The sequence below is a fragment of the Etheostoma spectabile genome, chromosome 4 (genome assembly GCF_008692095.1).
Source record: "Etheostoma spectabile isolate EspeVRDwgs_2016 chromosome 4, UIUC_Espe_1.0, whole genome shotgun sequence".
In the NCBI taxonomy this organism is placed as follows: domain Eukaryota; kingdom Metazoa; phylum Chordata; class Actinopteri; order Perciformes; family Percidae; genus Etheostoma; species Etheostoma spectabile.
Window position 1 is genome coordinate 24678059 of NC_045736.1, and position 26261 is coordinate 24704319.

Consider the following 26261-nt stretch of genomic DNA (forward strand, 5'->3'; position numbering starts at 1 on the left):
CTGATCACCCCACTGTTTATACCTTGACCTTGGGACTTCTAAAACCAGTTGATTTGAAGACTGCAATGACCGTTTGTGCGCACGCAGCCTTAAAATCTTGGTGAAATACTGGTGGCCAGGCCATTTGATAAACAAACAAAACAATCTTAAAATTGATTCTAAAAGGCACAGGGAGCCAACGTAGGGTGTAGAGAAAGGGAGTGATGTGTGCACATCTAGATGTATTTGATAAAAAAGCAAGCAGCAACATTTTACACAAGTTGAAGTTGGGAGATGGATGTTTGATTCACACCAACGGAAAGAGCATTACAGTAATCCAACCTTGAACTAATAAAGGCTTGAATCGCTTTTTCTAGATCATGCCTGTTAAGGAAGGGCTTCACTTTAGCCAGGAGTCAAAGCTGGAAAAAGCTTATTTAAACAACATTGTTGATCCGCTTGTCAAATTTCATGTTGCAATCAAAAGTAACCCCCACATTTTTAACAGTTGACTCAAGGTATGAAGCCATGGAGCTCGTTTGGCATGCATGAAGTACTGAAGATGATACACTCAGTTTTAACTTCATTCAAGTTAAGAAAGTTTTGTGAAAGCCACAACTTAATCAGAATGAGAAAAGCTTTATTGCCAAGTATGTTTTTTAACTACTTAAAAGGAATTTGTTTTGGTGCTGTGGGTGCATGTCAAAAAATCTCTAAATACAAGAAGGCTAAGAGAATCAAGCGCCAGAATATATAAGTATAAACATATATACACAGTATGTATTAAAAATAAAAAATAAAGGAAATTGTAGTTAGCTGGATAATAATTTGTCATAATAGACCATATAGTTACGTTACTAACCTACTTGGGGCACCATCGTAGCTCTGCTCGGGTCCTGCAGGTCCCACAATGTTTCATTGTTCTCCAGAGAGAAGACAATAGTTATACAGCTCCACTGAGTAGGCCTCTGACTGACCTGCGACAGGGACTCGCACACTACTAGATCTTTCACCAGAAGGAATCCCAGAATCTAGTATCCAGACTACACACACACAGAAAACACACACGAGAAGTGACACGGAACATGAGAAATATAATATGCCAGACACGATTTTTGGATATCTGCCAGAAACAAGCGCTCTAAGTTGTTGGTGGCTGATTTGCAACAATAAAAAACAAAAACAAAAAGAAAGATCAGACAGAGTGCTTTTAGGGGGTGTTGTGGTTGACACAAGATAGCTTGTTTTCACATGTCTTTACTATTTATAGGCTGCTTTCTCTAGGTGCAACGATAACTTCGGTCCGTGTTGCCAATGCAACACATACAGTAAAGTTACAGGCGACCCCTCCACCCTGGTTTCCCCTCAGTCCATGTCTTGCGCTCTCATTGGGCGGCGCTCCCTGGCAGAGTCCGCGACAACTCCAGATATTTAGCCTGTTAGATATCTAGGATGTGTCTGCGAGGCACCAGTGAGCCAATCGTCTTGTGTTTGAGAACATCCGCTTGCACATGCGAGCACCCAGCCAAAGCCAATTTTCCTGCAATTTGAGGCTTTAGTCATGAAGCTTCCCAGTTCTGTCTGCGAGCAGAAAATCAGGGCTAAAGTCCTAGAGTGGAAAACTTGCATCAACGAGAACATACTGGACTAACAGAAGCTAATTGACATTTTACTTAAGAAGATCAATGAGATTAGTGAGACACCATCAGCTCTATTGACATGCAGAGATGGGAGGAAGTCATCACCGTGGGCAGCCTTAGCATGCAGGCCCATCCTGGACAGCTCTGAGGCAAACTGGTGGACTGAGTCCATTTGCATTTTTCCGGCCAAGGCCAGCGCCAGCAGCAACGCTGTCTTCAGCAATAAGACTTTCTTTGCACTTTCTAAAAAGGAATGTTGAATGAGGGTGTCCAACAACAACATCCCATATCAGTACCAGTGGGGTTAGAGAATATGAGTCTGTGATGCCCCGCTACATGGTGCAGACCAGCAGAGAGGGCTTTTACTTCTTCTGTCATATCGTGCAGAAAGAACAACACATCAGAACAATAACTGGCCTACTGGTACTCCAATTTTAAATGTGTGCCACTTTGTGCAGCAAGTGTGAATACTTTGAATGGTTATCATCATGCTTGTGGGCAGACTGACAGCATACTGATTAAGCCCCTCATAAGCCAGGCCCCAGAGTGTTAACCAAAGAGTGAGAATGTTACATTTCTTTGTGCGCCTTGAATGCAAACTTTGTCGCTGTGTTGGGGGCATCAGGCTTAGAGGGGAGATGCATGTGTCTGGCAACCAGTGGAATCATTTTCTGCCAGACAGAAGGACATTAAGTATTTGTTTGTGAGGGAAAGTTATCCATAGTGGCTTACTCTCACAGTATCCCTACCAAACCGGGCTGACAACCTGTTGGTTCAGAGGAATCACCCTGAACCGGAGGTCTGCCTGGGATCGTGATCCTCAGGGTGGGTGGTACAAGCTACCAGGGTGCTGTAACCAGTTGTTAGGCCTTTTCCCTTGTTGGATTTTATTTTTCATCTAAATCTGGGAATTTATATGCATGATTATTGAATCGAAATGTATGACGATCAGACTGAACATCTTGAGGCACTCTGGTGCATAATCAGCAGCTCATCTGGGTTTTATCCTTATTTTTCTATTCACTATTATTATAAGCATGTTGTGAGCAGTGTTTGTCACAAAAGGACCTTGTTTACAATACCCGGCAGTGTAGAGTGTCTTTATGTGGCAAGAAACCACTTATGGAACTCACAAATAAATGTGCCTCACCTGTTCTCAACAGAATATGACAACTGAAAACCCACCAGCAGCTCTGACATGTCTCTTTATTGCTGCAGTCAGACTGGACTCTCAGATCCCAGCTCATCATCTCTACTGGCATATCAAGCCACAAATAGAGCAGGGTATTCTATCACATTCAAGTAAATTCCTGCTTGGTTTCAGAGCCATCGGGTTGAATGCAGTGTGCTACTGTGTACCACCTATAGATTTGGGTGTAGTCAAAGCTTTGTTTCACAATCACAAGTCTCAAGATTAGTCAATTTTACAGATCAATTTTAAATGTTGCAGTGAGATAGCACACCATAACTCCTAATTGGCAAATATTGCCTAGAGAAAGATTTATTTTTCATTATTAATTCCTACACATTGTGCCTTTTATTTACTGTATTTTGAGAACATTACAAATCCCTCAGGCCCTGTATGCTAAAATGCAATATCACACATGTTGTCATTTCAATTACCATAATAAATGCCCCATGTTTTTATTGATGTTAATGACATTGGTGTACTTGACCCATTGTGTGTTTCCTCATGAGAGAAACTAAATCAATTTTTCATTTTAGTAAAATAATGTGAATTAATAAGACCAGCTGTGGAGAACAGTAGAGGAAAAAAGAACTTTGTGCAAATGCAACATGAAGGAATTACTAGCACAATGTGTAGACAAGACAATGAGCCTGATATGCATTTGCTCATCACTGATTTCATTGGGATGAAGCAGAGAGGAGAAAGGAGTTTTTCTGTGGGGAAAAAGTGTACCATAGCCTTTATGTGTATCCTGTATTTACTGTGTCTCCTTCTCTGCCTTATGCTTCATTTCCCTCTCTATTAAAAGTTTTATAACAGTCTTTGTCTCTTTCATAGTTACGGCACCAAGTTGGATCCAACTGGTTGCGATGCACTTTGACGCTTCAATTATCATCTTTCTCAGATTTGTTTGTTTTTTTGCATGTCAAATCTTGGCCAAGAGGTGATGGGTCATGAATCATCACTATTTACACTAAATTTGACGTTTTTTGTGGATACCTTGACCTAAAGTATATATCTGTTTCTGTAAATTCTACCATACACAAGCATATTGGGGTTGTCATTGAATTGCAGTAATGATAAATCTGTCACATTTTACTTTGAAATGATGAAATCTAGCTCTTTATTTTACTGCCCTTGTCCTGCGCTTGTACAATAGCCCTGTTTATTTATTTTTACTTTTTTTGTTTCACTTGCTCTTTCTACAACAGATCAAACTTTGTAACTGTCTTCTCTCAAAACCACCCCATAAGTCTTTGTACAAGCATCTTATTGCAACCCATATTTACGTCATAGTGGCAGAGGTCTCTAGTGGGCGTAGTAATGATAACGGAATGAATTATCAAGTGACACCAAAAGTCTGTGTAGGGAGGAGGTCAGGGAGGATGGACAGGTCATACAAACAGGACTTTCACCCAGGAGATGGCTGTTTGTTGACTTATTTTAACTTTAACATACATAACGTTACCTTGTAGTTTTGTCACGTTTGAAACTACGTCACATAGTTACCTTTGTAAGATAAGTAACGTAACAAACATACTTATTTTAGCTGAAACCACAATCTTTTCCTAAACTTAATTGAGCAGTTTTGTTGCCTAAATCTGTGTTTAAAAACTATGACCGTTATGTTTAGGTATGAGGACATGTTGATCTGCTGCGATAGTGGCGCTAATTTAGGAAACACTCCTGTGAGTCAAATTAGAGGGTAGGAACAAAAAACCTGTGTGGTTGTATGGGCTGGAGGGCTCGTTGCAATCTCCCAATGTCCCAAAAAAGTAGTTTGGTGTGTAAGGTATGTGTACAGTATGTTATTTAAAGATTTACTGCCTCCTTTGCAGGTTCCATGTTTATGTTAGGGTTTTGTTCTCTTTGTGCTACCTTAGAACTTGCTCATGCATTTGTTTTATATGACTGCAAGGGGTGGCTTAATTTGTTTCCATTGTTTCTGTTCTCAGGGTGTAACCTGCTTTAACAGTCTTTTTTGGCCACTAGAAACTAGCTGAGAACACAACGCTGACATATTATCACCCTGTCTAACTTTTTTTCTTGGCAGGTAGACTACAGTGTTTTTTTAAGGTTTTTTGTTGGATGGAAGGCTGATGAGAGTGAATCAAAACAGTAAAGAGGGCTGTGAAACCAAATCATTGAGTTGAAAGATGCTAAAACGCATGAACGAGCTGGGGAGAACTGCAGTCAACTGACAATTCTCTCTGGGTCCCTCACTTTGAACTGCCTCTCTCATTTCTTTCATTTCTTTACTGTAGTTACATCCATTGGTCATATCCCTTCATTTAAGCAGTGATGAAACAGCACATTCCATTATGAAAAAAAAAATAACAAAACAAAATGTGCCATTATCTGGAAACTGTCTTAAAAAAAGTCTTGAGGAATCATAATAAAAGAAAAGGCAATTACACCATAATTATCACCTATCTATAAGACAGAACATAGTATTTTATATACTCAATTATATATTATGAGCAAAGTCCAACTGTCTTCCTTATGATTGCCCTCTGTGCCGAGGACATAGTTCAGCTCTGCTTTTTATAGAGGCACAACTTTGCCCTCGGCCATAATGTCCCACTTGTCCCTCATTATATCCTAATGGCATTTGACATTTCAATCTTCGTGAGCAGAAAGAATATTGATATGTACGCTGAAGTTAATGCCCTTTAAATCCTATAGTTATCTCAACTTATCCGAACACTGCTTCACTTTTACTCTACAGGGGATATAGCATCCTCATATTATTAAATTTATGATTGAATGAATAAGGTACACACGTTTTGTTGATATTGAAACATGGCTTATTACATACATGATTATAATTCCAATATTGGGAGCAAACTTTGAATATACTGCTTGAATACTCCCCCCAAAACATTAGTTGACTGAAACGTAATGCAAGAGAGCATTCATGCTTCAAAGCTCTGAGAGGCAGGACAAGTAATACGTGTGGATCTACACGTGTATATGTCTCTACTTAATAAATATACTTTGAGTGCATATTTAGTACTGAGGCACCATTATGAAATCCAATGCATGAAGTTTTATAGCGGGTGAGTTGGTGCGCTTACTAGCTTTTTATTTAACACAGGATTTTTGACAGACAGTAATGTTACAGGAAGCCTAATATGTATCATTTTATGATTGTTGTTCCTGTATCTTCTCTTACTTTAAGGAATTTGTTAAATTTGTGTAATCCAGAGGCTGTTGACCTTTTGTGGCCTTATCTGCATCTTAAGTATTGTATTGCATTTTTGAAACCGTTCTCTCTACCTAGAATAAGTCTGACCTCTAGTAATAGATGCAGGCATTTATCCAGCAGGATTCAGTTACAGTCACACTCTGCTAAAGCTAAGCACAAACGACATGAACACAGGACGTAACCTTGTTAATGTCTGAAATCTTGAGTGACTCAGAAATTAACATATCTCTGTGCTGTATCCAACAATAAAGCTTACGTGACAGAACGTTACAGTAAATTCAAATAACTTTATATTACAGTTGACTACAGCTTGACTTTGTGAGGTGCTGTCTCAATTCTGTTTTTGCATAAGCGCACAAGCAATTTTCTAAATTACACCTCATTTAAATAATTGTCATACTACTCCTACTGCTGCAGCTGAATACCACATATTATCATAAAAAAAATACTGAACCCCTATAAATGACCAAGTGGCAAGCTCCGGAGTAAGTGCCTTAAACCTTCATTTTTTTTGCTTTCCAATCTGGGGCGACTCCACTGGTTGCAAAAAGAAGTCAGATTGTATAAAAGCCTATGAGAAAATGACTCTACTTCTCACTTGATTTACTACTTGAATAAACGTATTGCAAATTAGTTTATTGTCTCAATCGCTAGTTTCAGTCTTCTTAGCATGATGTTCACTTTGTAAATTATGGTCCCATTTATTTTAAAATATGGCAGGATAAACCAGGGTATGTATGTGTCACCTTGTAATTGATAAATTGCTTCTAAAGCAGTGTTATTGGTTTCTAAGTCAGATCTACCACTCAGTCTTCCCCTGCTCCACCCTCCCGGGCAAACAGATCAGTTATGGCTCCAAAAAACAAAAATGGCTACAGCCAAAATGTCAAACTCTGTGGCTGACATTGCTGTTGCTACATCCACTGCTTTTATATAGTCTATGTAAATTACGTTAGTTAAACTTTCTCTAGTCACATCTCTACAGTGCTGCGGAGGAAGGTCTGGCTAGGCCAAAAAACATTCAGGGATAGGAGAAAAACTTGCTCTGGTTTATTGGCATTTCTTTAAACTAATCACAATCTTCTTGGGCAACGCTTAGCACCGGACGCACATACCATGCCTCTGCAAAATAGCCATGGGAAGGAACTTGTTTTGGTGGAGCATGTGCAAGTAGGGAAGCTAGCTCTGGAACTAAAATGGCTGTTGAGTGTGTGATGAGAATTTTACTCAAAAAAAAAAGATGTTGGGTGTTCTAGCTCCGAGGATGTTTTCCCAATCGACCCAGAGTTTAGAATGCCAACACAAAGAAAGCAGAAAGTGAGGGACATCTGGACGAAAATGAGGGACATCCGGCAGAACCTCCTGTGGCAGCAGAACAATCTCATTAATGAAAATGCCATCTGTATAGACTAAATTTTCTCAAAATACAGATACAGTTTAGGACATGCTCATGGTGAACAAAACACTAAAAGCTTGAGGAAAAGGCTTGCACAAGGCTGAGAGATTAACTATTATGTGTTATTCTACTCAAAGACAGACTCTTGACTGTAACTTGAAGGACATTTTCATAGAGAGAAACAGAAAGATTCAGACAAAAGTCAGTCCGTAAGTTTGAGATCCGAGTGAACCTTTGCTTGCGGCATGCTGGACATTGAGTTGACCTTCCGTCAAATGTTTTCTGCCGGTTGTCTCTGCAGCCCCTGCAGACAAACCTAATTTTGTCTTTTCAGCCAGCTGCAGCAGTGTGTCATGCGAGGGAAGAAAAGAGTGGACCAAAAGACTCTGAAAGGGGAATATCAAACACACAGATAGTAGTAGTTTCTTAGGGGAGAAACTTATTTATTTAAGTTGTTCTAACATGATTGGTTTATAGTTGAAGATGAAACAGAAACAGGGCACAAACATATTTAAAAGAAACAAAACATACCAGTACTTTCCTGTTTGATACGGGTTAGCTCCCCAATGTTCACAGAAGGAAAATATGTGTAATTCTTTTTTAAATCTCAGGTGTCAAGATACAGACGCTTAAGGTACTCTGTTGACTTTTTGACCACTAGTGGTGCTGCAGAATAATGTTTTGAGGACCAGGTCCTTTTAATGTTTTTAATGTCTTTGCCACCCTAGAGGCACACCAATAGTGAAGCCAAAAACTAAAATAAATGAAACATATTTCATATCCAGCTAATTCAGTAGGCCCACTCATTTAACAATACACAGCAAGTTTAATACTAATGTAAGTAAGTATCCTATTTTCCCCTATATAGATACATATCTGTTGCCAGGAAGGTGTTGTTGTGGAAGTAACTTTGACACATTTACAGTGCTGAACTCCACTGGTTTCATCATGTCAGAAACATATGGGGCCTTTCCCATTTGTCAAATTTGTACCACCTCGATCCTCTGGCTTGTGTCCCGGAAATTATTCTCAGTTTCAGAACGTCCCAGTTTGTGAAATGTACATTGAGGAGTGAGGATCGAGGAGCAAGGAGGCTCCCTGGAGGAGCTATAATCATGTACACACCGATGTATCCTCTGTGGACGTCTTTTCCCCCGTGGCATGTAAACAAAGAGGCATGACAGAGAAAACATGAGAGGAGAAGAGGTAGAGAGAGATAAAATAAGGAATAGAGAGTTTGTTGATGGGCAGGGAAGTGTCCATGCGGGTCTCTTACATCGGAGAAAATAAGTCATTCAGGTGGGTGGAGGGTAGATGATTTTATATGCATTTGTAGTAACCCTATATGCAGATTCGGATGAAGTGCCAATCCACGCAATAATAATAGATAAGATAGGGTGTTTTGGGTGTATATAATATACCCTACTGTATAGTTCCAGAGTTCTTTTAAAGAAACATTTGACAGTTTTACACTAAAACAGCCTATGAAGGCTATATATAGCCTATTTACTGTATGTAGCCTATATTATATAAATGTTTAAAACACAACCAATAAAAATGTACGACAGCCGTACATTCTTATCACATTATGCCACGCTGTGAACTGAATTCAATGTAAATAGGCTATAGAAGTTGTCATGAACACTGTTTTGCTTATCTGACAGTGATCATAAAAATTCAGCTTATGATAAAACATACAGCGGATGCAGCTGTGCCGCACGTCATATTTAATTGAAGTTGCTTTTAAACAATAGCTCCGAGGCAAAGATGTCTCATGTTTGACTCCTCTCTCCTTGATTCTATTGCTCAAACTCCTCAGCTCGAGTCTCCCGTGGGCAGGACTAAGGTGCAAAACGAGGAATTGCGGATGCACAATTTGGAAAATGGGAAAGGGCTATTCTATGTGTGATCCTATAGGCTACCATATTAATGTCTACTAGTTTACATGATTAGAGGGGGCTTGCTGTGTTATCAGGACGGTACCAGATCTAAATTGGTATGTGAAACCTTGAATGGAGAGTGTCAGCAAATCCACAGGCCACTAATTACACGCCTCACCACTGTCTCTCTGCACTGTCACATTATGCTCTAATACCTGATTGGATCTAGTGAGCTCATATATTAATTTACTGATATTAATGCAGTATATATATAAATGAACATATGATGCTTTCTGCCTGGTGTCATGGACAGATAGGAAAAAAGAGAGGAGCGATGTAATGTGATGATGAAATAGATCCTTCAATTTGATTGATGTACAATGAGTCTGGTGGTAATACATCACTCAGTCAGTGAAAGGGCAAGTGGAAGTGGAGCTGAATATATAATAAGACAGACGATAGAGGAATACAGCAAAGAGGTTTTGATGCCATAGGAGACACATAGAAATGGATAGTATCGAGAGGAAAAGAAAATAGTTTGTGTGTGGTAGTGGGGGGGGGGGGGGGGGGGGGTGTAAGGCTGACCAAGGCGAGGAAGGAGTAAACAACTGTGAGAGAGAGAAAGCGACAGAGGGTTATTTTTAGTCACCCGTTGCCACAAATATTGCAGTATTGTTTGGGTTTTGCCAGGCCAACTTACTCCCAGGAACTCACCAGCTCACAGCAGCGACTCACTGGTTACTGACTGGCACATGAAAACAGCTCTGACCCTCGTTCAGACAACACACCGCTGCATTGTCATATCCCTTTACCTCCATGACAGGCCACCGCTGAGGTGTCATTCTAGAGTCTGCAGGGGTGGGTTTTGAAACTTTTGAATGGGGGGTTGGACAGTTTCAAACAAGGGTGGCACATTTGGGAGATGAGTAAAAATTGGTTGAGACTCAAATTTAAAGCTCTGATTCTTGACAATAATAAACTGTATATTTTTGATGGTAGCATTGTTTATAAAATGTACTAAACACATGCCAATAAAACAATTTCAAATAAATAATAAATAGTCGCTATTTGTAACTCCAAATAGCCAACAGCGATGAACACATTACAGGACAACAGGACCTTTGACACAAATATGTAATAGGTCCCTACTACATAGGAATGAGCAAGACACAAAAGACACGGCCACATTGTTTTTTTGTAGTTGTTTTTGCATCACTTTGCGGTTGTTTGATCGCCTTTCCAAAAGGAATTAATGGGTAATTTCGTACAGAAGTTCTGATCCTAACAAGCCAAAGATAGAGGAAAGCAGTGACAATCAAGTGCAAACGCCATTAGTCTTTACTCTTCTTTATAATAAGGTAGACAGGTATGTGTCACGGTTGAAGAACAGGCAGCAGGAGAAGAACACGACAGATTAGATCATTTAATGAGGACAAAGGTTTCTCATGAAATGCATGTTTTGGAATTATCTGTTGCAGTGTATTGATCAGTGTGTTGAAGGTCATTGTTAGCGATTTAAGGGATTTATGCTTCTGTGGAGACTCCCCGCAGAGCTTTTGCTATAGCCTATATAAAGTGGCCTGAATTTTTTACTTTTGCATTTCCTGTGTGGTGATTTGTCTAAGACAATACCAGTGCTGGCATGTGTGTGTGCATGGAGAGTGTGTGGTAGAGCAAGTGAGAGACTGATGGTGAATAGCTCTGGAGCAAGTACCGACTCTAGGGGCATAGTGAGAGAAACAAAGTGTCTCCCCTGTGTTTTCTGACCATGGTGGGAAATCTTTAGCAGGAAGTTAACCCTCTCCTTGATTTCATGTTGTTTATGGATATTATGGAAAATTGGCCTTTAGCATCTTGTTTGCATTAAATGATCTTCTTCATTACTTTAAGACATTATATAATTGAATGGCACTATGAAATAGAAAATGACAACAGGCTCTTGTTGATGACATCTGTAAAGACTGAGCCATCAAAAGTTTGTATGCTTTTGGATACAAAAGTGTTTGTGTTGCTGATGAGTTGGGATTACCGTAGCTATGATCCATCACTGTGACGTTAAATGGTTGTATGCCATTCCTTTGTCATGCTCCCAAGTTGTGACAGAATTGATTTATGGTAATCCATTAAATCTCTAAACAGCCGGGTGCACATTTGCATTGTAATCTTTAGTACAGCAGTCTCTTATGCATCGCAGAGACTGACCTTAAGGACCTTGAGTGTGTCTTTCATTGGGTTCAAGATTCAAAACAATCTATGAGCCTATACACATTCAAATGACCCCCACAACCACAGCACACAGTTTACACACCTTACCACCAATGATGACTAATTGTTGGACCAGAAACCAGTGACCATGATTGACTGATTTATAGTATCAATTCATAACAAGAGTTATCTTGAGACACTTTACAGATACAGTAGATCTAGACCGCACTCTATAATCTACAAGGACCAGATCTAAAAGTTCTAGTATTTCCCTCCAGAGCAAGCGACAGTGGCGAGGAAAAAGGAAGAAGAAGGAAGGAAGAAGCCTCGGACAGACCCAGGTTCTGAGTAGGCGGTGTCTGACTGGCCGGTTGGTGTTGAAATTTAGAGTGGCAATAACAGTCACAATAAAAGATAATGGAACAGTGACTAAAAAAAAATAGAAGTTTGTAGTAGTTCATGGCATAGCAGGGCACTGTGCGGCATGACAAGGCACAGCAGGACATAGTAGGGCACTGCAGAGCGTAGCAGGATGAAACAGGGCATCGCAAGATGTATAGCGGGACCAAAGGGACAGCTGCAAACACGATTTTGGAGCTTCCCTGATCCAAGGAAACATGCTGGGGGAAAAAGAACATAAGGACTCTGGGGAATGATTCCCCAGAGCCAGGTTTGTAACAGGTATTTGTGGGATATGGATGCACACAAATGGAAAGATAAAGGAGAGAGGATATCAGTGTGTCAAAGGAAGTCCCCCGGCAGTCTAAAACTATTACAGCATAACTAAGAGAGACAGGGTAAAGAGAGGAGGCTGTTCGGGCTGTACTGCCCTGCCTCTCTATAGTTTTGTTATATTGAGATTATCTGGTAAATGAATCTATGAATGAATCTGTTACGAGAAGCAGGTGGGCCGGGTTAGGCGGACGCTGCAACTCATCACTCCCTAACTATAAGCTTTATCTAAGAGGAGAGTTTCAAGTTAAACTCGTAAATATGGTGACGGTGTCTGCCCCCCAAACCCAGACCGGAAGCTGATTCCACAGTAGAGGAGCCTGATAGCTGAAGGCTCTGGCTCCCATTCTACTTTTAGAGACTTTAGGAACCACAAGTAACTCTGAATTCTGGGAGCATAGTGCTCCAGTGACAATGAGGCACTAAGAGCTCTTAAAGATAAGATCATTTAGAGCTTTGTTGGTCAGGAGAAGGATTTTAAATACAATCCTGGATTTTACAGGAAGCCAATGCAGAGAAGCTAATACAGGAGAAATATGATTTATTTTCTTAGTTCTTATCTGAGTATGCCTCCCAGCAACGGACAGTCCACACATGTCCACAGTGGGTGTTTTAACATTCTCCTCTCCTTTACCCATGCCCTGCCCTGTATTGTTCTGCCCTGTCCTATCCTAGTCTGTTAGCCTGGTCCTACCAGACTCTTGTACATTTCATTTGTACAGAGAGTCTGGTCACTCTCCATTGACAAGTGTTAACTTCCTTGAAGGCGGGTATACTGTTCAAGTTTAAAGATTTTGGAGCCACTCTGGATCTGCCAAAACATTCAGTCGTGACGTCGGCTTTGCTAGCCTTAGCCTTAGGTAACTCCTTCACCACTGACGGAGCAAGCTGGAAAATCAATCTTTTCCCAAACCCCATGTGGAGGAGGGGCACAACATTATGGCCACTAGCCTGCACAATATTGGAAAAAATCTAACATTGTGATTTCCCCCCCCCCCCCCCCGATATATATTTAGATATGAAAAAAGTAAATTTTAAGATGATATAAATAGCTTGATTTGGAAATACTTAATTCTCGACTACTGCTGTGATTTTGTAGGGGAGTGCATCTACATAGAAGATAAAAATTAAAAAGGATCTTTTCTAATGTGAACCATTCTTTGTTGAACTTTAATGCTTTACAAACATTTGAGGAAATAAGCGCTGTGACTACTCTTCTGAAGATATTTTGGAGAGGGAAATTAGGTAGAAAAACACTGGTTGCCTAGCATGACACCATTGTATTGATATGATAATCAATCCAGGCTAAAGTGTATGACAATGGCTGCTTGATAAATTGATCAGACCTGCATGACACGCGCACTAGCAACAGACTCTGTGTATCCAAGAACAATTAAATCAGTGTAATTTACATTAGATCAAACAGATTTCTGTAATAGATTAGTGTTACGTCTCCAGCGTTATGGCTCTGAATCGTAACCTTAGCTGGGACGGACAGACCCCTTGTTTCTTTAGGCTAACTATATTAGCTTTAGCCTGGCTGGTAGCAGCTTTCTGCAGGGGAAAATGGCCGGGAGACGTTGTGATTATATTGCATTAATCAGGTGATTTAGTTTTTATTTGCAGTGACTGTAGCTTCACTGACTACCTATTGAAAACTATGCGCACCACTGTGTCAGCGGTAGCGGCTGCCTAAGGTACACATGGAGAGCCTCACTTCCCATAACAACCCCTCAACCAACGTCACATACACACTTTGCCCACATGGCCACCTGTCTTAAAGGGGAAGGGTCGGCCGGTAATAATCATGTAAAAGGAGAATGTTGAAAGTTTACTTTTCTATCAAGGAGCAAAAATATTAGCGTCAACATTGCAACGTCCTGCGATGTGACTATCGCGCATGCGCACATTGCAATGTCGATGCTAAAACACATTATCATTCAGCCCTAATGGCCACCAACAAAACTCAGCAAAGATTGCTCTTGTTCAGGCTTTAACTTCTAGATACTTGGCAGCGTTACCACAACGGACCGAATTGCTTTGCTCGCATTATTCTCCGCCGCCATTAGTACAGAATTCCCCAAAGATGACCAAACCTAAAATCGCTGATTGTTCCGCCAAATATTTGGCCGGAGAAAACCCGTGAATACACCGCATACCCTGACGTAGTACTGAAGGAAAATAAAAATTGAGCTGAAGTACGTAGGAGGGCGGAGCCAGGCTACCAGTCTGTCCTATTTTGCACTGCTCTGTCCTATGCCATCTGGTCCTGTTTTTTGCCATTTCCATCTTGTACTGTTCTAGCTTAGGCTATCTTGGCCTACAGCAGATCAAAGGCATATCCCTGCATCAAATATGGGTCACATTCTCCTCAATCAATGGGGCTTCCTCAAATTTGATAAATGACAGACCTGTTTGGAGCATGAATCATCTCATATCACAACTGTGAGAGGAAGGCAGTGTTGTCTGTGGAAATTGCTAACTTGCAAATGAGCGTTACGTCACAGAGGTGGCATGGAAACTGGGCCAGCCCTTTGCATGATGCTCTGTTTTTTAGTGCTATTATGAAATACACTCAAAAGAGGAAAACTGTGTCAGAGAAACAGCAGTGATGATATAACAGCTGAAATCAAAGCAGTAAGTAGTTTTTCATTGAGGTCATGGTTGTTTGGACACTGCATTTCTAATACGAGTTACACAGCGCCACATTTCCATTCTGTCGGAGTTATGTCCCCTCATAAGCAAGTATTATAGCTCAGTGACACACGGGTGAGGGTCAGTCAAGTCTGTCTTATACAAAATATCTCTCTCTCTCTCTCTCTCTCTCTCTAACACACACACACACACAAGCCCGCACACACACACACACACACACACACACACACACACACACACACACACACACAACACACACACACACACACACACACACACACATACACACAATCCCTCCCTCCAATTCTAAATCTCCTTCTGGGTAATCACTAAGTGTGTATTTTTAAATCTGTTACTAATCTCTATTATTGGCATACCACACTGAACAAGGTTAGCTTTCAGACTTTGGATACTTGGACAATTTTTCAACATAGTGTTTAAAAATCTGGAGCAGACATTTCCTCTGACTTGCCCATACCCTCATACATGAACCTGTCAGTTTTTTAAGGAAATGTACACTGTATTTTCTTGACACAGATTAATCGGATCTGTCTAATTCCTACCTGTCTTTTTTCTGTTTGTGTAGGACACGTTGCAGTCCTTCGCCTTCCTGGTGTTTGTGATGGTCTGCGTCTTGGGAGCTATCTATCTCTTTGTTGTCCTACCTGAGACTAAAAATAAAACATTTATGGACATCAGTAAGAGCTTTGCCAAGATCAACAAAATCCCTGCTACTTCGCCCAGCAATGAAATGGAGCTGATTCTGTCCATTAAGCCTGACATGAATGGAGTCCAAGACATTGCTAAGATGGAGAGTTCCTTCTAGCTGAAAAAACTACACTAATGGTGGAGAAGCAGGGTTGAAACATAAAGTGAAAGTATTTGTTGTTTGTACATATTATTTAATGTGGTCTATTAAATGAAAACCAGTGATTCAGGTCCAATGCATTTTGGACACAGATACAAAGGTGTGTGTTATGTGGTAAAGGGGTGTCCATGTTTTTAAATGATTTTGTTGAAGAGAGGTAGGGAGATTTCATTTTCATATCCTGCGTTTCAGTTTAATTCCTGATCATATCCGGTGAGCTAGAGTTCCACAGATTGCATTTTTCCAACTGGAAAGCAGGCAGGGAAGTGAGGAGAATAATAATGGGAAGTGTTGTCTCTCAAAATTCTGTTCAGCATGTTACTCTCGAGGTGTTATACTCTCAGCGGAGTTAGTTAGTGGCTAATTGGCAGAAAGATGTCCTGGTGATTGTTGATGGGAGAGTAATTATGAGATCCTAGCAGCAAAGACATACATACTACATGTTTAATTAGATGCACTGTAGGGTAATGCTGTGTTAAAAATGTGTATGTCCAAACTCTTCCGTATTCTCTCAGGAAATGTTAAATAAACTTCCCATTAGGCAGACATGTATAAAGTACCAGAGACCCAGACTTGAATAAAAATGAAGAGTAGAAGTTGAAGTGCTCTTAAAGCACCACAGTTAAGTGGAAGTACTAAAATATTCAAAAATGTTTGTACTGTAGTATTGCAAGTAGTTTATTTTAAAATGTACTACTCAAGTACTTAAAGTAAAAGTACAAGTATTGTTGTGTGCAGTTATTAAAGAAAGCAGTCAAAAGTTTGAATTTCATGTTGTTTATTTTATTTCAAATGTTTAGCCTAAAAGGACACTTGCAATTCCTTTGGCTGTAGCAGCAGAACAAGGACAGCTAGGACAGCTTCTTGATAACTCAAGCTGGTGTGCCATTTGTGTATTATATTTATAACTTACCTTAATATGTTTCTTCAAATTCAACGGTACGTTTTTGAAGGCCATTATTTTCGCAATTTTTCAGGAGGCAGAGTAGGCACTTCATTGTATATGACTTGTCTTTCAGTCCGACAAATGAAAACATGGACTCTAAGTGGGGCCAGGGGTGGTCTCCTTAGTTGTTAATAGTCATGCCCCCAAATATTTATGCTCTAATGTAACCATGGTCCACACGCATCATAGTCATAATACTACGGCCAGCATCCGCTCCTGCATAGTTCCAAGAGCTAATAATGCAATTAAGAATTCTTTCTTTTGCTCTGGTATAATGGCATGGAATAGTTTGCCTACTGCTACTAAACTCCTATCATCACGAGGGCTTTATAAAAGACAGGTCAAGCAGCTTTTATGGAACCAGGTGAATATTTACTGATAAATTAGATTAGACATTTTTGTTTCTTATTTAGTTTGTTTTATGTGATGTTACTGCTACCGCTCTGGCGGTGATAATAAGGGTTTAGAATGATTCGTAATGTTTTTTAATTGTAACAAGTAACAAGGTTACGTGAGGTCACAGTGACCTAGACCTTTGACCCCCAAAATCAGTTCATCGTTAAGTCCAAGTAGATGTTTGTGCCAAATTTGAAGACATTGTTTCCAGGCGTTTTTAAGATATCATGTTCACTAGAATGGGACCATGGACTTGAGGTTCCAGTGATCTTGACCTTTGGTCACCAAACCCAGCCATGGTTGTCACTGGCGCAGAGGCATGAAAACAAGAAAAAAACTATTTCTTACTTTGGTGGCCATGACCCATCAGCAGTAGTGTCTTTTTCTGATGTGACCTTCAGTGCAGAGTACAGCTGTGTTTTCTGGAGACTTGAGGTTCATAATCAACATTCATAATTCATGATCAACGAATAATCAACATTATCCCCATGCTTTGCAGTGAAAGGAGATTGGGCTTTTTTCTCTGCAGGTGTCACTTCAGTGTTGAATGGGCCATATTGTGCTTCGTTTTTCCTCCACGTACTCTGCCTCAGTATGTAATCTCACGTACAGGTGTCTTTGCTCTCTTTATTATGCAGATGGATGCCGGTCTGAGTAGGTCCCACAGAATAGTCAGCATATGCAAAGGCTTTTTTGTGCCTTTTCCTAGTCCTCAAAACCATAAACATTCTTTATACTCCATAAACTTAAAAACATTTCATCATGCAGTCTTCAGGATGCACATGAAGTGCAATTCATACAAACATCTGCATGCTTTCCTCAGTACGTTTACATGCAAACTAATGACAAAGCTATGCCTCCTTTCCATGTTTTGAAGGGATACAATGTTTACTTGGAACATTCATAAACACCTGGCTAATCAAATGCCTTCATGCATGATTTTGACATTATCCACACTTTGTCATCAGTGTGCATGTATTAAACTCCTCAACATCCCTGACACTCTGTCATTCCTGCAACCGACCGAGTTATCTCAGCTGTGGAGGATTAACCCACTTTAGTTTCTCCCTGCCTATTGCATTTGGCACTCTGCTCGATATGGCTTCTCCATCTGATCACCAGTAATTGAAAAGAATAATCGGTTTATCATCCAAATTACAGGTGTCAGACCTTTCATATCCCATCAGTGTTTAAATCACCATCATAATATAATATAATGACTTCATTCAGGACACAATGGAAGGTCCATAATACAGTAAAAAAAATAGACAACATATACAAACATATAGCAATAAATATATGGTACAATAAATAGAAATTAAAAAAACAGATCCACAAACTTTACCTGTGTTCAATTCAAATTTATTTATAGTATCAAATCATTACAAGTTATATCACGACACTTTACAGATGGAGTAGGTCTAGACCACACTCTACAATTTACAGTGGTGTGGAAAAACTTCCTTTTAGGGAGAAAACTCAAACAGACCCAGGCTCTTGGTAGGCGGTGTCTGATGATGCCGGTTAGGGTGTGATGAACAGTGGCAATAATTGTCACAATAAAGATAATGGAACTATGACTACAAATAGTAGTTGTAGTAGCAGTGGTGTAGCAGGGCACTGAAGGGCGTTACAGGGTGAAGCAGGGTGAATCAGGGCACTCCAGAGCGTAGCCGGGCATAGCAGGGCGTGGGGCGGGACTATGGTAACTGCTGCAGCCATGATTTAGGTGCCATCAGTGGCGTAGACAGAAATAGTATTTTGGGCAAGCCAGTACAAAAGTGAGTGGGCCATTTTCTAAAAGACGTAGAAGTAGCAAAAAGGACAAACTCAAAAAAACAGCAACAATTTTACCTTCCAACATATACTGCATTACAACGGCAATAGCAGTACTGTCTACAACATGCTCAACCAACAAAGCTCAGTCAACTGTGGCAACTAAACATGAACCCTAACAACAAAGAAGGCGTTTACATACTACATGACAGAATACATCAGACAGAAATTGCACATGTAACATATGCGTTGTGCGTTCATAACAGCATTGTTGCTTCAGGACTATGGTCGGATCATGAGCAGCAAATGCATTACCAGCAGTAAAAGAAAATTAAAGAATGAAAACTTCCATTCAAGCATTGTTAGAATTATTAACGATGTAATGAAAAGTGTCCAGCAAGAAGCCAAATCTTAGACAGTGTAGTAAAAGTAGAAACATGTTTAAACACGATGTTACATATTTTTGGCCAGATGTACTGTTAGAAAACTATCACGTGTTCTTTGATTTGATGAGAACGAAGAGAGGCTGAGGTTCCTTTGGAGAATTAAGAAAGGGTTTAATGAAACAGCATGATGAAGATGATAAGGCAAAGACAATAAGACACAAAACATGATAACACTGCAGCTGACAGCGGACTTGATCCATACTGCTCCCTGATGGAGTCACATGAGACCAGTCCTGAATATTCCTAAATCACACACATTTATCCCCTGGACCTGGGCGTGGTTCCTTTTCACCTGGTGTATTCAAATCCATTCTCATTAGTCCGTTGTTGGCATGGTAACATGTTGAGCGCATCTTTGCTGTACAATAAAGGAAGGACTCTGCCCCTTTGGGGTTGTTTTCAGTCGCAGATCAAAAAGTTCTATCATGTTAATAGGAAATTCTACAAAAAATACAGTTAATCAACATTGTATTGTCTTAGCCTAGTCTAGACTTCAAGGCAAGGCAAGGCAAGGCAGCTTTATTTGTATAGCACATTTTAGCAACAGGGCAATTCAAAGTGCTTTACACGAAATCAGTTAAACAGATAAAACACAGGTACAAACAGTTAAAAATCATAAGCATTAAAAACTAATAAAACACATGAATAGACAGTTAAAAACAAAATAAAAACATTAGGACACATAAAACACAAGAATAAAAGTTACAGTGCAGCATAAGAAATTTAAAGAAATGAGCATTCATTTAAAGAAAGGCAGCATCAAAAAGAAAGGTCTTCAGCCTTGATTTAAAAGAACTGAGAGTAGCAGCGGATCTGCAGGTTTCTGGGAGTTTATTCCAGATATGAGGAGCATAGAAACTGAAAGCTGCTTCACCCTGTTTAGTTCTGACTCTGGGGACAGAAAGTAGACCTGTCCCAGATGACCTGAGAGGTCTGGGGGGGTCATAGTGTAGTAGCAGATCAGAAATGTATTTTGGACCTAAACCGTTAAGGGATTTATAAACTAGCAAGAGTACTTTGAAATCAATTCTTTGAGACACAGGAAGCCAGTGTAAAGATTTCAGAACTGGAGTGATGTGATCCAGTCTCTTGGTCTTAGTGAGGACTCGAGCAGCAGCGTTCTGAATCAGCTGCAGCTGTCTGATTGATTTTTTAGGGATACCTGTAAAGACCCCGTTACAGTAGTCAAGTCCACTGAAGATGAAAGCATGGACCAGTTTTTCCAAGTCCTGTTTACACATAAGTCCTTTAACCCTTGATATATTCTTAAGGTGATAGGAGGGGGTAGGAGACAGAAGGTTACTTCCTGGTGTGAGGAAAAAGGCTTCTTTCTATATGTTAAATGCCAGACTTGACCTGATCAATTCTTTAGAGTCAGAGGAACAGAGGGGGAAGGTGAGAGACAATAGGGCCGGTCTTGACCTCTTCACAGAGACAATGCATATTTTCCTAATCTGGCTGCATTGTACATAAACAGAAATACATGGTTTTCAAAACATTGTTTTTAACTTTTTATAACTCAACAGTACTAAGTCAAATGAGCCGAAGCTCAAAACTAGCATGTACGAACGTGGCTATAATTAGCACAACGGTCGCATTGAAAAAATACAATATCACAAGTGAAGCAGCAGATATGTATAATTACTCTTCTCATTTACGCACACTCTGAAGGAAGGTGCCGCTCACAACTACAATTCAACTGACCGACTAACTCTATCATGCTGCTTATTAACTGTGTGACGTCACCAATAATATACAAACCAGCACGTGCTTTGGCAAGCACTGCATAAACGGGAGTAAACACGAAACATAAAGCACAATATGGTCAACTGTACTAAATAATATCAACACTAACATAGCTTTGGGGCCTTTTCTACACTGCTAGGTTACAAGGAGCATGAAACACGTTTTAGCCTACTTAATGTGAGGGCCAGCACTCAAACAAACTCCTCTGTCGCTGATGGGCTGTCAGCTCCGCTGGGAAATGTCTGCACATGCTGCAGAAAAGCTTGTCCATGTGTTAGAAAACTCTAACTGCATGTTCATTGACTCTCAAAGGAGGATGCTTTGGTCCAATGGAAACTAACAAAAGGTTTAATGAAACAGCATGATGAAAATTATAGGACAAAGACAATAAGAAACAAAACATAAGAACACTGCAGCTGACCGCGGACTTGATCCATAGTTCTCCCTGATGGAGTCACATGAGATCAGTCCTGAAAATTTCTAAATCACACACATTTATCCCCTACAGTATAGGGTGGTTCTTTAAGTGAAAACTCTCCTTATTGGTCAAAGAAGACCACACACGGCCACAGGATCCAAGTCAGTGTCACCTATTTTCAAACTACCTGAATACAGAGTCTTTGTTCCAATCAGTCCAAAGGCTGGGGCAGCTATTACCTTTCCTGTGGGGTCAATGAGCTTCCACATGTATGCTAAATGATAGATATGGATTAATCAATTCTTTAGAGACAGAGGAAGAGAGGAGGAAGGTGAGAGACAATAGGGTCGGTCTTGACCTCTTTACAGAGAAAAACAATGAGAAATAGAATGCCTATTTTCCTAACCTGGCTACATCATACAGAAACATCGTACAGTGCTTTCAAAACATTGTTTTTAACTTTTTAAAACTCAACAAAAACTGTCCATACAACTTTAAAGAGAAGTCATTGCTGCTGCGGTAACTTTTAACAGTGCATTGCTTAACACATCCATGGTAATTTATGTAAAAAGACAGGTAGCTAGCGTTAGCTGCTGAATGCAGCCTGGAGAGTCTGCCTGTTGTTACCATAGTAACCACCAATGTTCTGAAGGCTTTCTAATTGTTTGATCCTTATTCTATGGTTTAAACAGTTTTGATTTAAGCAGAAGAGAAGACGCATTAAACACACACACCTAGTTCTGTTCTGTTTTCATACCAAAATGTATTTTGATCAGACTTGGCTGGACGAGCCAGTGAGTAAAGTGCCGTCCTGGCCCATTACTGACTATGCGCCTGGGTGCCATCCTAATCCAGGAAATACTGCTGGGTGAACAATAACGTAAGTACTCCAGGGAATAATCTCCCCAGGGCTAAATCAGTAACAAGCATTTCTGGGACATGGATGCACACAGATGAAATATATAAACACTAACACCAATGTCTCCATAGTCTAGATGTGAACCTGAAGATGAGTGTGGGCCAAAGCCTTTAAAGGTATTCTGAGACTGTCATCCTGCACATTTATCGACAAATAAGATTTCTTATACAGAACAGGTAGGCACACCAACATTGACAAACAGTCAATCTCTACATGTTCCTTTTTCTGGAGGAATACCACAAGTGGACGGTATACAGCAGTGTACAGAATACTACCTTTATATTAACAACACGTGCAAGCACATTAGCTTGAGAATACATCTTACGACACTGTCTATTGATGTTTTTATCATCTAATAAATCATTAACAATATGATGGCCAAGATATTTGATCTCATCACACATTAAGGGGGTATTGCTATTATTTGCTTCATATTTGATATCAAAATCCACACCATATCGGGAAAAAACTTTAAGAAGTTGTTGTAAACCAGCACTATATGGGCAAAAGATTATTAAATCATCTGCGTACATTAGGTGATTAATGAGAATATTACCCATCATACTTTCTGTCCCCAGAGTCAGAACTAAACAGGAGGAAGCAGTGTTCAGTTTTTCTGCTCCAAATATCTGGAACAAACTCCCAAATAACTGCAGGTCCGCCGCAACTCTCTGTTCTTTTAAATCAATGCTGAAGACTTTTTGTTTTTATGTGGCTTTTTCTTTAAATGATTGCTTGTTTCTTATACTGAAGTAGATTTTTCTTGAAACTACATGACAATCAGCAGGGGTAAAATTAAATGACTTTATTAGATAGACAGTGATTTGACTGTTCTAATGAACATTTCTGAACAACTGAGTGGTGAAAAGGGGACATTTTTATCATTATTGTTCACTGAAACAAACATTGAAGTGAACTGAGTAACTTGGTGCCTTTTGGGATGTTTTTGTTAACAATTTGTGAGATTAGAGTTGTGGTCATTCTGGGGGTATTTCTAAATTTCTAATTGTGTATTTCAAATGTGCATGTGTACATTTTCTCTGTTCAAATAAAGGACCCTGTCTATCTCTACCAAACTCTATCCAGGCTTTAAATGCACACCGAGCCTTGGCATGAAGCTCTATGCTTGTTCCAGCCAGGCTTGATATTATACGCCTTACGCTGAAATTTCTGAACATTTTCTATGGTGCATTTAGACTACCCTAATCTTCCCGTGTTAATACTATTAGCCACCGTAGATAAAATTGGTAGGTTCTCAACAATGGCAAAATCATAATTGATCTCAATGGCATCCACAGAGATGAGTGGCAATTGTACATACACATTGATCTAACCACAAGGTAGTATGCCATGCATCACTGATGTAAGTATGAGTATCACAAGGAAAAAGCACCTTGCTTGAAGGTTTTACACCAGCATCAATGAAAAAATGCATTAGGTGATTTGCATTATTGTAATGTGTCATTATTTTTGTTCCCCAAGTCCTGAAAACTATCCAGGATGCTTGCATGTTTGTAAAAATAATGACTGATTTATTTGCTGGAACACAATACAAACTTGCACAATTAAAAGTAACATTGGCCTGTTGTATCCCAGCCTCCCACACCTTTAGGCACTTTGCTGTTTGTGTGGTATATTCATCTTCTGATCCACTTTTGCAGACTGACCTTAGAGTTGATTATTTGAATCCCTGTCACCCGGGGGGGAGGGGGGGGGGGGGGTGTATATTCTAGATACTACTAGAATTTCAAGTTTGTTGTGTTGGTTGAGCCTTTGTTGATATTTGCACTTAAAAAACAGTGATTTAGCTTAAGGGCCCTTCAACTAGCGGTTCCATTATGCTGCTGTGCCCTTGAAAACAGCTGCTTTTTCCTTCAGTCTCAGTGGTGCTAATATACTTCACACACACACAGGTAAATTTTGGGTTGAATATTGACACAGAAAATTTGTCTGGGAGTTTGGTCGTGTATTTATCAACATCTGTATGAAAGGGACAGCTGGCAGGGCAGCACTACACTCAGTTACACACACACACACACACACACACACACACACACACACACACACACACACACACACACAGCTACGCTGTTGTCATGCCTCATTTGTCCCCGAATTGGTGACATGCTAAAATCACCCACTGGGGCAGCATTTTTGATACTGTTGTTTGTATAAAGTGTAAAAAGAGCAAATGGCTGATTATCTTTACAGCAGTATTGGGGAATATCTGTGTGAAAGAGGCTTAAGAGTGCTGGAGACAGGTGAGAAAAGCCTTTCTTTCTCTGGTTGTTTATAGTTGACCAGGCTAAATGGAAAGTGATGCCAAGAGATACAAAATTTCCCATTATAATTTGCTCTGATAGCAAGAGAAGCATTCTTTAAAAGTTATGTAGGTTTCCCCTAAATATAATTATTATCTGTAATGTAAGTAAAAAAAAAAATAGGCTAATTTGCTTTTTGGATTCAAACTTAGTTTTTCATGCTGCGCGGTGTGATATGAGTCAGTGTGTTAATTAGTGACTCATAGTCCAACATCTCAATTAAATTCGTAAACCTTTCCATTTTCTCTTTAAATGTTTGACACAAATCCAGATGATTCACCCAGTGTAGTCTCAACTGAAACAATACTGACTTTGTGTAAAATACAGTAAAATACAAGATTCATCATGGCACTATTTAAATTTTGCCACAGATCAAAGAAGCTACACGTTGGGATCTACCCAAAAGGAACTTGATGAAACGATGGTCATGTGCCGTAAGCCTGGTTCTGTTAGCACAGCTAGAGCCCTGCTGTGGTGTTGCACCCTTTAATGGCTGTTTATGCTGGTTGGAGAAACAGTCAACCTTTTTGGGCCAGATTAAGATTGTCAGTGTCATCTATCTGCATAGCTACCTATCTATCTTAAAGAAGGAACCATTCCAAACTCTAAGAATTTTGTACATTGTCCTAAAAAGAAGGCTACTGCTTTAATATGTTTAACTTTTTTTAACTGCTCTTTAATGTTTAATTTCTTACACTGCACTGTAACTTTTATTCTCCTATTTTATGTTTTTAATTGTATATTTAAATGTTTTTTTTTTAATTTTTTATGTAAAGCACTTTGATTTGCCCTGTTGCTGAAATGTGCTACACAAATAAAGCGGCTTTGCCTTGTACAGTACAAGTAAGCCAACTTAGTCAGGCAGCAATACATCGCCTCTCATCACTGTAGGGGTAGAAGGAGGGGGTTGTCATGCTAATGAACCAGTTATGCTAATGGGCGTGCTGCTAGTGACAAACAACACTGCTGCTCTTATTGTACAGCACTCAAGACCTCCAGGCAGCTGCAAATCCAAGTCTGTAGGTTCAACCTACACTCAGCGTGGATGATGGAGCTCCTACGCCACAAAACACACAGACAGCAACCCTATGTAACCAAACCTACCAAATCGACCTAACACAGTCACGTAGAAAAATCAGCCCAGTATCCCTAGGGATTATGTCAAAATTTGAAAGACGTCCAATGCTTTAGTGCCAGTGCAGAAAGTAGTGCCCCATTTATGCACCTACATGAAAAGTAATGGTTTGTACAATCAGGGGTCTGCATAATCAGATGAGTTTTACACATTAGAAAATAAAATGCACATTTCCAATGCAGATTTTAAGAGGAAGTACAACTTTGTTAAAATTCACTGAAAATGTCAAAGGAAGAAAATGTTGTGTGACCACAGTAGGACCAAAGACAGGTAATGTCTGCATGGACCTTGGTGGACATGGACATGTACTGCATGTTGTGCAGACCCAACCCTTGTACGTCGATGTGGTAAGCATGAGTTGAGCTTGAGTTGAGCTTAACAGTGTGGAGGTCGGAGTGGTATGGAT

The 26261-nt window shown here is 39.9% G+C and overlaps 1 protein-coding gene across 6 annotated transcripts in view; it reads left to right on the forward strand.

The window, feature by feature from the left end:
* The window catches only part of slc2a9l2 (solute carrier family 2 member 9, like 2), a 107802-nt gene extending 90802 nt beyond the window's left edge, over positions 1-17000 (forward strand). For all 6 annotated transcript variants that reach the window (XM_032514710.1, XM_032514712.1, XM_032514711.1 and 3 more), the window contains one exon: positions 15471-17000. In XM_032514710.1, the coding sequence (XP_032370601.1) occupies positions 15471-15710 (240 nt within the window). In that variant the 3' untranslated portion in view covers positions 15711-17000. The remainder of the gene's footprint in view (positions 1-15470) is intronic.
* Positions 17001-26261: the final 9261 nt, after the last annotated feature.